The sequence below is a fragment of the Polyodon spathula genome, chromosome 13 (assembly GCF_017654505.1).
Source record: "Polyodon spathula isolate WHYD16114869_AA chromosome 13, ASM1765450v1, whole genome shotgun sequence".
NCBI classification, from domain to species: domain Eukaryota; kingdom Metazoa; phylum Chordata; class Actinopteri; order Acipenseriformes; family Polyodontidae; genus Polyodon; species Polyodon spathula.
Window position 1 is genome coordinate 9,610,200 of NC_054546.1, and position 17,075 is coordinate 9,627,274.

General features: G+C 35.2%; 2 protein-coding genes across 2 annotated transcripts; one reads left to right on the forward strand and one right to left on the reverse strand.

Annotated features, from left to right (window-relative positions):
• Positions 1-7,673: 7,673 nt before the first annotated feature.
• Positions 7,674-12,894, forward strand: fuom (fucose mutarotase). Its single transcript, XM_041267718.1, is given in 6 exon segments — positions 7,674-7,788; positions 10,447-10,515; positions 11,174-11,243; positions 11,337-11,375; positions 11,377-11,434; positions 12,817-12,894. Coding segments are annotated over 6 exon segments (399 nt in total). The 5' UTR covers positions 7,674-7,703.
• A 455-nt stretch (positions 12,895-13,349) lies between these two features.
• On the reverse strand, positions 13,350-16,575 carry si:ch211-217g15.3 (uncharacterized protein LOC368914 homolog). The gene is made up of 4 exons (XM_041268960.1): positions 16,568-16,575; positions 15,282-15,351; positions 14,854-14,915; positions 13,350-14,259 (listed from the first exon to the last, which is right to left on the reverse strand). Exons 1-4 carry the CDS (start codon positions 16,573-16,575, stop codon positions 13,842-13,844), a joined length of 558 nt encoding a protein of 185 aa, XP_041124894.1. The 3' UTR covers positions 13,350-13,841.
• Between the last annotated feature and the right edge of the window lie 500 nt (positions 16,576-17,075).

The window sequence follows — 17,075 nt, forward strand, 5'->3', positions numbered from 1 at the left end:
CATCTCTTCATGAAGACCCAAATTGAGTTTTTGCTGAATTTGTGCCTGAGCGTTGATTGTTCAATACAATATGGGGGGTGGGATTTGTCGATGTTTTCGGTGTTTAAATGGGGGGTGCTTAATGTATAACCCATGTGCATGCAATATACATAAGAAATAGTAATGATAATTATGAATTTTGCAAACGTACTGTCATATATGCATTATGCACTAAAAAAAGAACGTTATTTTCTGAGACCACTGGTATTTAACTAAAGGTTTAATGTAAAACAAGTACTGTAATAACTAAAATAAATAAATAACGTTTGGTGAAGATACCTGTCCACATTGTTGTACCGCGAGAAGCATATTTTAAAAACTGTAAACTTATTCTTGTGAAAAACACTTTGTTACATTTTATACGTTTATATTACAAAGTTGCTTTTGACATTAATTCATATTAATTAAATCTGTATTTCAAAGGCGTCGTTATGAAAACCAGCTAAGTCTCAGGCGCCACAGAGATGTCTCTGTGGGTTCATTTTAGGGTTAGGTGATTGATTCTGAAACATGGCACCCTGCACGAAATGATGATTTTTACGCTGGGGGCAGCTGTAAGGTCATCATCACTAAAGTTATCTGTAATCACACATATCCAAACAACATTTGTATTCATTGTAATTGAAAGAAAGGAAAAATACACTCCTCGAACGAACCAGTTAACTGACATAATTCCGTATTAACAAGAACAAACGTGTTTTAGAACATAATTGCTATAAAAGTACCAACAGGAAGCCAAAAACAAACAACAAAAAAAAAAACAGAACAATTTCACTTAGCTATGTTATATACAATAGTCTCAAATAAAAGGGTTAACCGATAAAGCTTATAATAATGTATGGTAACTCTTTTAACTAGAAATACGCCTTTTTTTCTGCACAGCATCTCTTCAGGGAGTAAGCTTTGTAGTTTAAGGGGCTCGAATGTGTGTTGAACAGCGAATGGTGAGCAATGAAAAAGGCCTAAACAAACAGACAATCACGCTGAACAATAAATTTCAATTAGCTTCTTCACGAGAATCGTGTAATCACCTTTTTAACGATTGTAAACCCATGTGCAAGTGTAAAAAATAGTATATGTTTAAAGTCAATATTGTTAGCGTTATTTTTATGTAGTTTTTAGCAGAAAATGTATTTTACAAGTGATTTGAAATACCATGTTTTAATATTGCGTTCTTAAAAAGACAAACTTATATCCAAATGCTGCTCCTATATGATCAGAATAGTTTGCCAACTAAAATGTTTTCCAATACCCGATAGTTAGATAAAATGTTTGCTCCTTTAAGTAAAAACTTCGCTTTTAAAATGTACCATAGCCGATTTGATTATAGAAAAGTTTTTTTTTCCCCACAAGCTCTGAAGTCAGTCATTTTTTTTTTTTTTTTTTTGATCTCAATGTTTTTTTCACACTGCTTCACCCTATCTTCACAAGCCCATAGGCTAATTGATTTTTATTTTCATTCAACATTGCTTCAGCGTTAGCTTTCTTCTGGAACAAAACTTCTTAAAGGAGAGAAAAAAAAAGTCTCCTTCTCACACTGAAGAGAAGACACAAAGAGTCCCTTAAAGGAAAACCCCAAAGGTTCCACTTTGAAGTCTCTCCCCTGCTAACTAAAAGGTCAAAATAATAAATGTAGACCCAAATTGAAGCGTTCAAGGGGGACAAAAGAGGCAAAACGTTATATTTTGGCTGAGGCAGTCCCTCATAGCGTGATAAACTCATTTAAAAAAGCAGAACCAAAGGGAGATCAGCATGGGTCCTCAGATAAAGAATAGAGCTTTCAACAGATCAGACAAGACTGGCTCCTCCATTCCTCCTTTCTTTTCCATATCAGCCTCTTTCCATTTCTCTCCATATTCTGCAGCTGTAGCGCCTCCACACTTCCATTCAAAACTGCAATAGAGAAATTTCCTTTAAATTACAACCTCATCAACAAAGAGAAAAACTCACTTTGCATTAGCAGCAACTGCACGTTATGTGGATTATTCTGCACGTTATGTGGATTATTCTGCACATTATGTGGATTATTCTATGGCCAAATCGCTGGCTTTGTTCGTGTAACTTGATTTGGTTTTCTAACCCCTTTTTATGCAGATACAAAGCTATTCAATTAAAATGCGTCTGATGGCCTAAATGTTGGTAGTTGGTAGACATTCTTGCACAATTCCAAATGAAAAAAATGAGATGTGTAAATCTATGCTGAATTATTTTTACAAATTTGCAACGTCAGGTGCAGGATTCGTCATAGATAGCCTAGTCAGCGTCAACTTTTTTACCTCTTGGCGTTTGTTAGCACAGCTGTATTTCTTTTTTTTTTTAAATCGAAATAGCATAAACTAGATTAGATTTTACTATCGTTATTCGAATCTTTTATATTTATTATTTCAGTGTTGAAGATGAGTTCTGCGTACATTTATAGAAGTAGCCTACTGATAACTGTGAATTAGTTATTGCTTTATTTTGTTTTTAAAATGGCATGATTACGAATGTTTTGCAGTGTTAATCGTGTTAGGGAGAGCTAGGTTACCAGCTGCTTGGATCACTAAATCAAAGTAAAAAGTGAAACAATATTCTTTTGTTTTCCTTTTCAGTTGAAGAACCGAGGCGTGTGATTGCAAAGTGAAAATGTCTCATCTGCGAGACAACGTTTTGAAAAACGCCCCAATTGATTGATAACCAAGAATTTAACCTCGCTGATAAATAGATGACTTCATAGAAATTATAAAATAAAACACCACATGGACTCCTGATCGTCTTCCTAACACAAGGATCCCGTGGTAGAGGAGAAAGGGGACGCTTAATAACAAATTGGGCGAATCATTTTTTTAATAATTCTCAAGCAGAGATATTCGAACAGTTGGACTTTGAAGACACCGATGTGACTTTGAAAACAATTACAGTGAAGTGGTTGAGTGAATACGATGAATAATAACTGGAAACAAGTTTGAGTCACACTAAACAAAACAACTAAGTTTGAAGCACATCACACAGAATTAGTGGCATATTTTTATATATTCATATAGTCCAAGTGTTGCACATGTTTAAACATTACAGGGATTTGCTATGCAAATGCGTATAACGATTATCAATGACGGTCCTGCTAAAATATGTTGATAAAATAACAAAGCAGCGATGCCCATATGCTTTAAAAATGTTTAATCTAATCACTTGCTAATTTTTCGATATTTATAATGTCCATTATGAATTAGCATCCATTAAAATAATGTAGTAGACGTTGTTAATTGGATGTAGGCAAGATATGGATTGTTTGTTTTCTGTTTAAGGAATAGCATAACTTCCAAAGTAATTAGTTATTCCACAATTGTGTAATATAAGCTACCTCCCATGCAGCTTAATAATAACGACTAGGCCCTATATATTTTCTATTATAACTGAATGTTTGCTGACTCCACTGTAACTGGCTGAAGTGCACAGCAGGACTATACAGATTACTGTGATTGGCAAATCAAGTGATGCAACCTCAACATAATTTGTCAAGACTCTGCATATATTTGTGTATGATATTTGTTAAATAAAGGTGAATGTTGAGCCTGCACTTCACTCAGGGAATTCTGTTGAGCTGAAACATGCAGACATGATTTCATACTTACAGTAGACATTACTGGTTTACATTTTACAAATCTAAATGTATTGTTGACATTAGCAATTTATAAGTAACTGGCCTTGAGAGATTATTGAAAACATTTAAAAAAAAAAACATTTTGTATCACATCTTTTAGGTTGTGTCATATTTGTACTGTTGATATACTTTGCGTAGCTGCAACATAACATTGTCACCAGCAAACTTTACTGATGCTCATTCTTCATACCTAGCTTATATTAACAACTTCAAAGGGTGGTACTTTGATAAAAGAATCACAGGTGACAAGACCTGAAACCCATTAAAGGAAAATAACTAAATCAAATCAACTACTACCATTAAACATGTACCAAACTGAGGGAAATATTTACCTATACAGATAACAATTTTAGCAAAATTCACAATAATGGCCGAATCATAATATCTACCACTATTTTTCTGGAAGTGATTGTCATCCAGCTTCCTTCTTTAAGTGTATTGGCATGGAAAAGACATTTTCCACCTGTCCGCTTACATGATTCATTATCCTTCTATAGCACACATTACCTCAACTTGTGTGTGTGTGTGTGTATATATATATATATATAAGTGAGTCTGAAAACAAAATTAATTAATTGTATTATATGCTTAAATAAATACTGTCCATCCATTCTACTGTAGGCTGTAAATACTTAGCACATTTGAACAGTTCATTCTGCTTTGAAGGCTAAACCAACTCATTTGTTTGAATCACTGCAGCCAACTTGTGGTGTGGTTGCATTTTTTTGTTTGTTTTTTACTCTCTCCTCTGCCAAATATGTACCCATTTTAGAAACTGACTTATATAAAATAGACCAGAAGCTGTGCCATGATACCTTTTACTCAATTTGCAGCAAAAACTTGAGAACACATGCAACTGTCCACAAATTATAGTTTAACAACTCAAGTGAACATTTAAAACAGTGGCATATTCCATAATGCCAGCTATGAAGACATGTGAACAATCAATTAACTGATCAATCACATATTTTATTAATCCCATAAAGATGTTCAATTATAATATTAGTTTACTTCATTTGGAACTTTTACAATACAATTTATAGCATTTAAAAGTCTTTTTTATGTATTCTATTTTTAGATAAGCTGTTTTAGCAGTGTTCCCCATTAATCCCCACGTTTTAACAATGCACATAAATAACCAGAGCAGTTAGAAAACAATCCCTGCTTACATGCCATACTAATTTTTACCAACTGGAGGCTCTGTGTGTACTATCGACTTCAATGGAATGCAGAGGACTTCTGCAGCGCACTGATCCGTACTGCTGACGAGAGGATCGCACTACCATTGGAAGTTCTTGCCGAGAGATATCTAAAATGAATTAGAAATATGTGTTCTCTTTTATACGCAGGAAACTAACGGACATTTACCCACTGTTGTGGAGAATACTATCTGTGAAGAAAAAAGTTATATGAGATAACTTTGTTCAGATCGTTTTATTATTATGTCTGTCACACACACATATATATGTGTGTGTGTGTGTGTGTGTGTGTGTGTGTGTGTGTGTGTGTGTGTGTGTGTGTATATATATATATATATATATATATATATATATATATATATATATATATATATATATCGTATTATTTCAATTTGGCGCCGCACTCGTATTGACACCGCATTCATATATCAGCTTTATAACAGAGGACGCCCTCGAATAAACGCCGCTATCAATAAAGAAACATTAAGGTACTTTTTCTCCCCCAACTGAAAGCAACACACACACAGTAAACAAATAAACACTGACTATGCACACGTAACGCCTCCGGAGACGGGAGCCACAATCTAGCACGTAAATTACAAACTAATGTACATGCACACACACACACACACACAATAAGCACATTTTATTTTAAGGTAGTACAGTACAGTAAATGCAAAATAAACTGCGTACAGAACAGCAGCCCTCTCGTACAAATAAAAACAATGTGCTTACTATCTTTGAGAAAACTTAGTTTCGGTTTCTCTTGCAGAGAAATTACAAGCAAGCAAATTACAGTGAGAGAGAAAAATAACCGAGTAGGATATATTGCAGTGTTTACAGAATCAAGCTGATATTCTGCGGCAATTTTTGGTGCAGAAAAACAATTACGTCACACTCTTGAATTTAACCGCCACACCAGCATTGTCCCGCCCCTTAACAACCAATACACACTTCTGATTCGCTGGTACAATACTCCCTGACCTTCCAACTCCCACCTAATAGGCTCTCGGTAACAGACACCGATAAATGTACTGTAGTCAAATTAGGTAAGCAACCGCGACACTTCTAAAATTTCATAAATCGTGTAATAAAATATTGCAGCGTTTGAAAATCGTAGTATTATTAATAAAGGACGCCCTCGTATTGGCCAACGGTTAAATTAAAATAAACGACGGCCAAAGATTCATTACGGTACCGCCACACCACATTCCTATGCCCGCCCCCTCTATAATGATATACACATATATAATATATATACTATTATTCATGCTATATATAGTAGGTCAAGTACGATATGCACACACGTAATATCGTATTATATAATAGTAAAGGTACTTTCACGTTTTTTGTAAGCTATTGAGCAGTTGATATTACTGTAAATATCCGTAATACTGCCAAGTGGCATCTGTACTGTTGTACAGGGAAGCGGTGATGATAACGTGTTCAGTGCTAAAGACGAAGAGGGTAAAACTACACACATGTATAACTTTTCTTTTGTATGTTATTTTACGTCTTCTTGAACTACAACACATTAAGAGAATAAGTGTGTATTCATGTGCGTAGCGTGCCTAACGTTGTGTTGCTACAACACACATTAACAAAGAAGTGGTTGCAACCCCTTCTTGCGTGTACACATTCACGCAGATCTTTTTACAACACAAAGCGTTGTGGTCCTGCCACATGCCCACGGGCAAATATATATATATATATATATATAGATATATATATAATATCACATCAACACAAATGTATGGCTAAATCTGATATTTTGTCATTATTACTACTGTAACAGTTATAGGTTATATTTAGATGGTTAATCAAGGGGTAGAAGTTTTAATAATTATAAAGTCTAAATAACATTTATTGTTAACTGTAAGTGAAACCCAGTACAATGTTTAAAAGTAAATCAATGAGAGTTTGTGATATCGTGTTTCCTAGAGGGAATGGTTTGACGGGAGGACAGTTCCGCTGGAGAGGAGTAAGAGCCGGCGTGCTCACGCTGTGCAGCGAGAGAACAGTCTGTCAGTTTAACCTGCAATGCCTGTAATGTTGGACTGTGATTGAAAATCACCTTGTTGAAGACAGTATCGAGAATGCTCATGATTTATAAACCCACACGAAGTCTCGCTAGTCTTACACTCCCTATGTGACATGTATAATACATAGTAATAATAAATAAATAATGTTTATGTTTCAATATTGCTCAACTTCTGCTTCTGTAGTGTGTGTGTGGCCAGCAGGGCTGGGTGAATCTGGTTTAAAGCTGCTGTACCCCACCAGGTCTGGCAGCAAACACAACATTCACTACACATTGCCTGCATGGCATGGCAGAGGACAATGTGCTTCTGTGCGTTCGTAAAGAGCCAAAAGACTGAAACGCACATGAATACACACTTATTCTCTTAATGTGTTGTAGTTCAAGAAGACGTAAAATAACATACAAAAGAAAAGTTATACATGTGTGTAGTTTTACCCTCTTCGTCTTTAGCACTGAACACGTTATCATCACCGCTTCCCTGTACAACAGTACAGATGCCACTTGGCAGTATTACGGATATTTACAGTAATATCAACTGCTCAATAGCTTACAAAAAACGTGAAAGTACCTTTACTATTATATAATACGATATTACGTGTGTGCATATCGTACTTGACCTACCGTGAAGAAGAAAAAAAAAACAGCGCCCTGAATAAAGTTAAATTGATAACACAACAAGCCTATCAGGGACGAAAGCGTTTCAATCACATGATCTAAAAGCTGTGTCACACAGCAGCCCAGTGATAGCTAGTTTAACTTTTATACCACAGAGCTAGACAGGAAAATGGTTGTCCTAAAAGGGATTTCTTCCATACTCTCTCCTGAACTGTTGTATACGTTAGCTAAAATGGGCCACGGGGACGAGCTTGGTAAGGAACGTGCAACAGATTTAATCATATTTAAAAGACATTGCCGATAGTAAGTTTTAATTACCAGCGTACTGTATATCTAATTTTACAGCAGACGTCAGTAGTTAGAATTCATCACAGTTTATTTAAAATCACGAATCAGTGTGCAAAATGTCAGTGCTTGGGAGCGTTATGCGAAAGAATGTTTATTAGAATGCATCTCCAGATTTGAGTCTTTTGCACTACACTCTGAAATTAAGCGTGATATGTTTTACAATGTATCATACACGTTATACAGTAACAGTACCTGTCTGCAAACGTAGGGAACGGATAATTGGGCTACTGTACTATGCTGTAGAAAAATGCAAGCACAATATATCGTAATAATTACACACAACCTTCACAGTTTAAATAAGAAATAAATAAAGAGACAGAACGTGTGGAAGACTTTTCTAGCGGGACATCATATCAATATCCAAGACTGCAAGTTATTCATATTTTTACTAAGAAAACGTGACTCATATAAGCATATCCTGCTACAGATTCTCTGATGAAGTAGTAGTCATTGAGGAATAGTCCCTTAACCGTCCAGCCCGTGGTAGCCTTACATCTTGTTGACAGTGTTATCGGATGTTTATTGTTGAAACCCAGTACACAATAGAATTGATGTCTCTTGATTTTTGCAGCTTTAACCTATACCCATATGCAATGGTTTTGTTGCATCCACTTGGGGTATCTTGTAATGGAAAAAGGGACAACTTGCATGTGACCAATCCTCATTTTTAAACATAAATACATTATCATGGTAAATATCCTTTTTATTTTAATTAAATCCTGATATTTGTACCCATTTCAGCTTCATCTGTTTGCTATGTACTCTCTACAAAAAAAAAAAAAAAAAAAAAAAAAAAAAGTCATGGAAGAGTGACTTTTTAAAGTCTGATTACAGTTGACAAAGATGTAAATATCAATTTAAGACGTGCCATGGGGTTATTAGATTTAGGGCATTGCATGTTTAAAAGTTGAAGCAGTCTGCCAGTTACATGAGCCAACGTTACAGATTTTGCTAAGTTATTTGAATGTATTCAGTCCATTTCGTACTGACATGGTAGTTGCCAGATTATAATGAGAAGTTTGCTTGCAGCAGTTGGGAATTTAAACAGACAAATGTAGCTGTTACATAAATCCCCCAGCATATATCCACAGCAATTGGATTAACGTGTATACAACAATCACTGATAATATTTTACCTATATTTTATTGAAGAAATTTACATTGTTCTGAATTTTGTTGAACCAGTATTTCAGTCTCTTAAACCATGGCCATTTTAAAACCAGCAAACTACCAACTAATAAACTACTGTTAGAATTTCCAACAGATTCCTATTAATTTACTTGAATTTATTAAAATTCTCATTAAATTAGGAACATTAGAAATTGTTTCTAAGATTAACATCAGTATTCTTACATTTCCTTTACTGAATATTACTAAAGCAATGGATTACTTTAAATTATGTTTGTTACTAAGATTTTCAGAATGAGAATTTCTCCCTGTAGATAACCTAAACGACTTAATAATTTGATATGTTTGTAGTGCAATAAACATCACAGCTGGAAAATTGGTTGTGAGTGTGATATACAGACAGCCTCTGTTTACTCTTTATTCTGGTACAATCAGTGACCATACTAACGAGTGGACAAATATGTCTCTTCCTATGTACAAAACTCTAAACCATGACATGTACACACATGTGCCTGACTGCACTATATCCCAGTTGACGGGAATAAGCACCTCCAGCAGGGTTTGGTAGCCCACTTGGTGGAAATGTGGGTTTAGTTTATTATTCAGTTTGCATACTGAATCATACTCAACTAATAAGCTTAGTATCTTAGCTTTGTGCAATCAGTTCGGTGTTCCATATTATGATGGGCCTTCAAACCCTGTCACATTGAAAGTATGGTTTTGATGCAACAGGTTTGCATATCTTCAGTTTTCCCAACTGGAAACTTGACAGATCTGGCAAAATAATGCAGCTGAATTTTACAACACCCAGTGTTATCGGAATGTATAGATCTGACTAAAATGATGCAGATTTGTTACACTGCTGTTATGAAGTAACACAGTTTATTACCATATGTGTCAGATAAGTTCAGTGTGATGTATGTGATCACACTCGCTTTTTCTCCCACCTTCTCTCTCGTCCCAATTAAAGTTTAAAAATGTATTTAAAATGCTATTCTTCCATAAAATGGCAATAGTAGCATTGGAATTTGTTTTTATCACAAACACAGATTTGTATGACTGTTGCAAAAAGAAAGAAAGCACGCCAAATTACAGGTTTTTAACTTTCAAAGTCACTTTTGAACAACTTTCAGTTTCGATCTTCAGTTCATCACTCCTACAAATCCATCACCTATCCCCATGCTGCTTCTGAAGAGATATTAAAATGTGATTACCTTCCACAGGCAGTCATACTTAATTACTTGTTTTTGAATTAATAAAACTTGGGGTTTGGAAACACAACAGAACAAATGTTATTGTCAAAAAACTAAATTGGGTTGGGTCAGGAATGAAAGGTCACGTGTATGGGTTTGTTTCTCAAATTATCAATCTGTACACTCTTTGATCCTGTGTTGATTCTCTATAGAATGACCTAATGATTCTTTTTCTACATTTCAGTTCTTGCTGATGCAAACTTTCCTGCTTCTTCACTTTGTCGCTGTGGACCAACTGAAATAAGAGCGGATGGCAAGTGCAGAACACTTATCGATGCATTTATGTTGTTCGTAATTAATTTCACGATCGTGTTGCTGTGTTTCAGGATATGTTTACGAGATCACTAGTCAGGTGTACCGAAGTAGCCTTTAGCTGTGCTACCTTTAAGGCAAAATCGATCACGTAACAGAAAATATCTTCGTTAAACTCAATGGCACAATTAATTTGCTTCCATTTCCCTACCAGCATGCTTTCTGTTTGGCACTTCACACCCAGCTGTGGGCTCTCATGCACTCACCTAGTAAATAGCACTGCTGCTTGGAGTGCAAGCTGAGTCATGCTAGTGCGATTCGAATCCCGCTTGCGCCTATTCTCATTGCACCCAGGTGCCCAATGAGCCCTTGAAGAGTCTTTCAAAGTTAAACTCTCGCCTCCAGGGTTCAGTAGCTTGGTAATATCCATAGCTTAGGTCCAGGGGGTGAAAGAGGTGATTGGTCTGGCAGAGCAAACAGAGGTTTCCCACTTTTCTCCCATCCTCCTCTTGCTTGGTAAGTAGGTAAAAGCTAAAAAAGTAAACAACTGGGCGTTTCAAAGTTGAGAAGAAAACTGGGGTGAATTTAGTCAATGTGTTATTGTACTTTGGTTAACTGGGAGCAAGACAATTTAACTTTTTTTTTTTTTTTTTTTTAAGGACTTGGCATTCCTCAACTGTTGGAAGCCATATTAAAACTGTTTCCACTGGATACTTATGTTTGTTGCCCGGAAAGACTTTGTAATTATTCATTTAATGGGAAAAATTATAAAACTGCCAGCACTTTAGTTTTCCAGCAAGTAACCCAGTGTCTTGCATAACAGGCTGCTGTTATGGCTGTAGTGGAATATGACAAGCAGAGAGCTGAAGATACCAGTGTGGGCGGAATACATGCGACTCCTTAACCAAGCTGGATCATCTGTAAGTCGGTGAATTACTGCTTACATGCTTTTGACTTTTTACAGTAGTGCTTCAGTCTGTTTGTACTACTATATACACCTAAATCACTTTTATAATTTTTTTTTTTTTTTTGCAATTTTACATACAGTATAATAGTACTGTTTTCCTTCCTTTATCATGAGGCAATTGCATATGGCTGTTTTACCGCACCCTAGTAGTATATTCCTTTCAGTAAAAAGGCCTTTTTCGAGAAAAAATAAATACAAATTCTGTATTGAAATGTGATGCACAGTGTTCTGTGTGTAGGGCCCATGCATTCTTTACCACTGAGAATGAAATACAGCAGACATTTATGGAAACAGACTTTAGTATACAAATATTGACTGGAGTTAAGGCCTTCATGCCAAGTGGAGGTCACTTTTCCAAACTGAGGGTTGTTTTAAAGAACATTTTCAATTTGCAGCTGTTGTTCAATGTTCTGTTTTTTTTTTTTTTTTTTTTTTTTTTTTGCTGCACAAAACACCAAATTCACTTTGGCACACACTGTGGCACTGCAAGATTTCCCTGACAGCCTGACACCAAATCAAACAGACAAAACAATATTTTCATTTGGTTTGGCGAGTTTCAGAACCTCAGCAAGTTTGCAGTGATGAGAATACTCAAGAATTGTACGATGCCGAGTATCTCGTTACTTTATGTTAACAGCAGAATATTTAGCTCTTTAATAAGACACTTATACAACTGTGGCATGACACATTTTTTTCTTAAACTGCTTTCAAGATTTACAGCATGGCAATAGTTTGGAGTGTTATTCTCTAATGTGCGTAACAAGTATTTTAGTTGGGGAGCATTTACAAATTCTGTAGCAGTCTTTTTTTTTTTTTTTTTTTTTTTAATTAAGGTTCAAAGCTTTTGCCTTGGGCATTCTCTTTTAACTACAAGATGAGTCTGTTTTGAACTATCCACACGGCATTGAACATGTGAAAGCTTGCTAATCTACAAAGAAAGTTCTTTGCTGCATGAAGTCAGTAATCATCATTGTATACCCTATCTTTTTAATGCATTAGTGTGTTAAACAAGGTGTCCTTACATAGCACCGTGGAGGAAATGCATTTCAGTTAACCGATTGAAAGGCCTTGTTAGTAACAAAAAAAAAAAAAAAAAAAAAAAATCTGTAAGGCCCAACACTGTCACCTTGCTCTGTTTCAACTGCAAATATCTTGTTAACCATTTGCGATGGAGACTTCATATTTTCAGTGTAATAGAAACTCCTCATTCAATGTAATCACTTTTACCTCTAACCTAATATGACATTGGTGTTATTAAAATGAATCTTAATGCCAGTCACCAGACTGTAAGTTTGTGTTCAATAACATTGTATGCTTGTTTTATTCCTTTTCTAGCAACCTTTGGAAAAAGTTGAAAGATTTTTATTTTATGAGCGGGCTAAGAAGGCTGCTGCTGTTGTTGCCACGGGGTAAGGTGTATACCTGCAAATCTCCTTTCAGGGTTTAGATACTTAAGTCAGTTACCCAAGAGGGGAAGAAAGAGATTAAAGCAGCGGCCATGTGAACCAAGCATGGTCCCATTAAATTAATTCATCATTGTAATACACTATTTAATACATCACTGTCTCAACCTGTTGTATGTGGAAGGAAGAACAAGAAAGACATCTTAGTCCTTATACTGTAATACAGTATCTATCATTTTAACACTGCTTTCATGATAAAACTTGAATCTTGAAAATGTAGTCATACGATTTCAAATGCCTTGAAAAACTGCACATATATAAATTAACATCATGACACACATTCTTTTAAATTGTTTTATATAAAACAACTCTGTTTTTAATGTGTGCATAACTCATTTTTAGAGAGACTTCGCTGTATGGAAATCTTATCATCAAGAAAGGTGTAATTGCACCGGAAGATCAGTGCTGACCACGAAGCCATTTCATAAAAACCAGATGACTTAAAACTCAAGGATTTGATTGTAAAGAATTTAAACATCCCTCAAACCACTTGGTGTTTAGTCCACTGTTAACAGCTAAATAAATGTGTTTTTACAGGAAAGCATTTAAACTGGAACATACATTTTTAAGTATGAATTGTTGTGAGTTTTTAATATACTTTATTTTGTATACTTTGGTTTGATTACAAGGAAAACATGACAATACCTAATTAAAACAATGGGAATGAAATATATGTATATTTAATCCAATTTGTCATACACTGACAATCAGTTCCAATTACAGTACTAGTTATATATGTCCCAGAATGATTAGATTCAAGGTGTATAGTGTACATGTTCTCAGTAAACAATAAGAAAGAATTAGTTGCACTTTTTGAAAGGTTGTGTAAACCAGCCAGTGTGGCATGATTCAGTAATACCTGTAATTCTGTGCATAGCTCAGTTGATTTGTCTTATTTTAAAAGGGATGATAAATATGATCCCGGTCTTCCTCTGGCCCTTCCATAATTTCATAACCTGGCTGTACCATCCTTGCGGGATAGTTCTCAGCATTAGAAGCATCAAACGAGGCGTGGTATAGATGATCCCTGTCTTCCTCAGGCCCCTTCATTTCCTCTGCATACAAGCCTCCAAATTCTTTGGGAACATTTTGTTCCTCAGGCTTGTTCTCAAGTATGGCTGGGACTTGGAAGCCCTGCTGAACAGCATCAAAGTGATGATTTAGTGCATCATTGTCCTCTTCTGCTTGCTGGTATTTTTGCTGACTTGGGTGTTTAACTGCACTCTTAATGACTGGGTCAGTATCATATGTTAACTTATCTTCTGGTGGTTCAGTCTCCCTCAACCCAAGAGATGACTTCTCATTGAATACAGCTCTGTTAATGTAAAAGAAGAACAAAAATGGTAATTTGAATCATTTTTAAAGATAATTCCCACGTTTGTTTCCTCATAATGACAAATATGGATTGTTTATTATAAATCCAAAATTAGTGAAAGACTTAGTTAAAGAGATGCAGCCACACGTATAAAATAGGTAATAGGCATATGGCACGAGATAGCAGCAGTAAGTAATGTGCCTCTTACAGACACTACAGGATGTTCAGTATCTCGTACGCATTGGGTGATAATCCTAGATTTGCCCACTGGTATGGGGAGGAACCTCAAGTTGAGGTACTGTAGTGATCAGGGCTGGGATCCCTGCTCTTTCTCATCTATATAAATGGCCCAGACCATGTCATTTTGGGGGGGGGGGGGGGGGGGGGTGAAGCTGACCTGTATTCAGTATCAATGATAACCAATGTAAAGTCTTGCATGATGGCCACAGAAATATAGGTTACAAATACCATGAACAAAAACAAGCCTATAAAAAACTAAAAATAAATAAATAAATCTTTGGAGTTGTTGATATAAGAATCATTACATGCTTAATGGTGAGGAATAATTGTTTAAATACACTAAAATGTACTTACTTTATCACCTCTTGTTCTGGGTGTAGTTTACTTTCATGGTGTTTAGGAGGGAACTCCTGTTTCTGTGCAACAACATATATATATTACAACTTAATATAGCCATTACCTTTAGACATTTATATCCTTATAAATTACACTGTGTCGTGCTTTTTACATTTTTAATACTGTGAATATTTTCCAGAGCAATGGCTATTTATTTTTATTTGTAAATAAGTCATTTATGAGGTAGATCATAGATAAGATTGTTTATTGCAAATCCAGTATTAAAATAGTATATTATGATAATTGTTAACATCAATACAATTTGTAACATCAATAAATATGGATTCTGCAATATGTAAGACAACCAACTTCAGTGAATTATGCTGATTAGCACCTACTGGCCCATTATTAACTATATTACAAAAGACTAGCAATAGCACACATACCCAAGTATTGTATGGCTTTGCACTCGTGCCCTTGAGCAGCAAAGCTGTACCAATTAGAAAGAGAAAGGTCCTGAAAGTACAAAAAAATAATAATTAAAGTATTTAGATTAATTACTAAGCATCCACGAAAAGATAGTACACACAATTAACTTTTTTTAACGTAGAGTAGTGCCAGTTAGGAAGGCCTGGTCCTTAAAGAATTATGAATGAACATATAAATCAAATTGAGTCTCTTAATTATTGTATATTCCCATTAATCATAAAGAAACCTGTATATTAAGGCTAGTTAAACAAAATTGGACCTAAACAGTGGGATGACCTTTGTACCAAGGTGACCATTTTCACTGTGTTATAGGCTAGAGTACTAGGAAACAACAGTTCACCACTTCTGCTCAATTGACTATAATATATCGGCACAAATTGAAATATATTTGTAGCTGTCAATTTAACTGGAGATAAAATCCTACCTTTTACAGCACACAGAACTCTGTTTTGATACATATTTTGCGTGTTTACACATGCCTGTTATCTTTATATCGCAGTGTTTTTAAGAAGCTAATGTACCATAAACGTAGGTAGAAATATATACCAGTTGGTTTTAATTAGAACAGTGTTAGCAGTGCCTTTGACTCAAAAAATGTATACTTGAAACCAAACTATAGTACAGACAGACACAAGTTTTAACAGTCACCTTGTCATTACATTAAGTTAATTGCTGGATTGAAACTAAATCACATCTTAACACTTTTGGAAATAGCAGGGATTAAGGTACAAATATTATTTAAAGGGTTAACCTTGGAATCAAAGGTCTCTCAAATTGCTATGCCTGAGTTGTTTGCAGAGTGTAGGAGAGCATGTAGCCTAGCAAAATAATTAACTTACAAGAAGTGGCACAAAAGTTTATTTTGCCAGTAAATTATCTTTAAAATGATCAGGATCTTAAAACATATATCATGTCTTCAAAATTAAATGGCAAAGTACCCAGGTGGATTATTTTTCTACCCTGAAGCAGTTAAAGCATTAAATTCTGTCAGAAATGTAATTTCAGTTCCTTTTTCATAGATACTGTACTGTATACAAATCCAATATCCTCATCTTGTACTGACATTTGTTTGAATAGCCTAAATTACATATTTGCTTGTTTTAAATATGTAGTCATCTTTTTCATCCCACCTCTGGCCATTTTCATCCAAACAGAAGTTATAAAAGACATTGGAAAAATCTGATCACGCCAAAACAACAACAAAAAAACTATTAATGCAAACATAAACTGCAGGTGCGCTTACCTGTTCATTGTGTAGCTTTGATTGTACAGTCTGCTCTAAATGATCAGCAACAGGCTGTTAGACTTGAAAGCAACTTGCATCATATGTCATAAAACTGAGTAAAGTCCACACAATAAATTAACCTTGTGACTTATTACTTATGTATTTACAGAATGAAATAAGAATGCAGTTGGGCTCTAGCTGCTAATGTAGCTGCACTTTTTTGTTTTTTGTTTTTTGTTTTTTACATGTCATTGCTTTATTATAACATATCTGTTTTTATACATGTAACATGTTTACTGGTCAGATTTATAAAACCTTCGTCCAACAACCAAATATAGCCTTGAACTTTAAATTCCTAAATCTACTACTGTGGAGTCTGTAGAAATTGCAATGGTCTAGTCAAAAGATACAACTTTTCACGTCCACATTTAGTGCTGCTGCTGCTTACACTGGTAATTTTCCTGATGTTAGGTAGCATCACTACAGTATTTTCTTGTGAGAATGTCTGACTGAATCTGTCTTACCG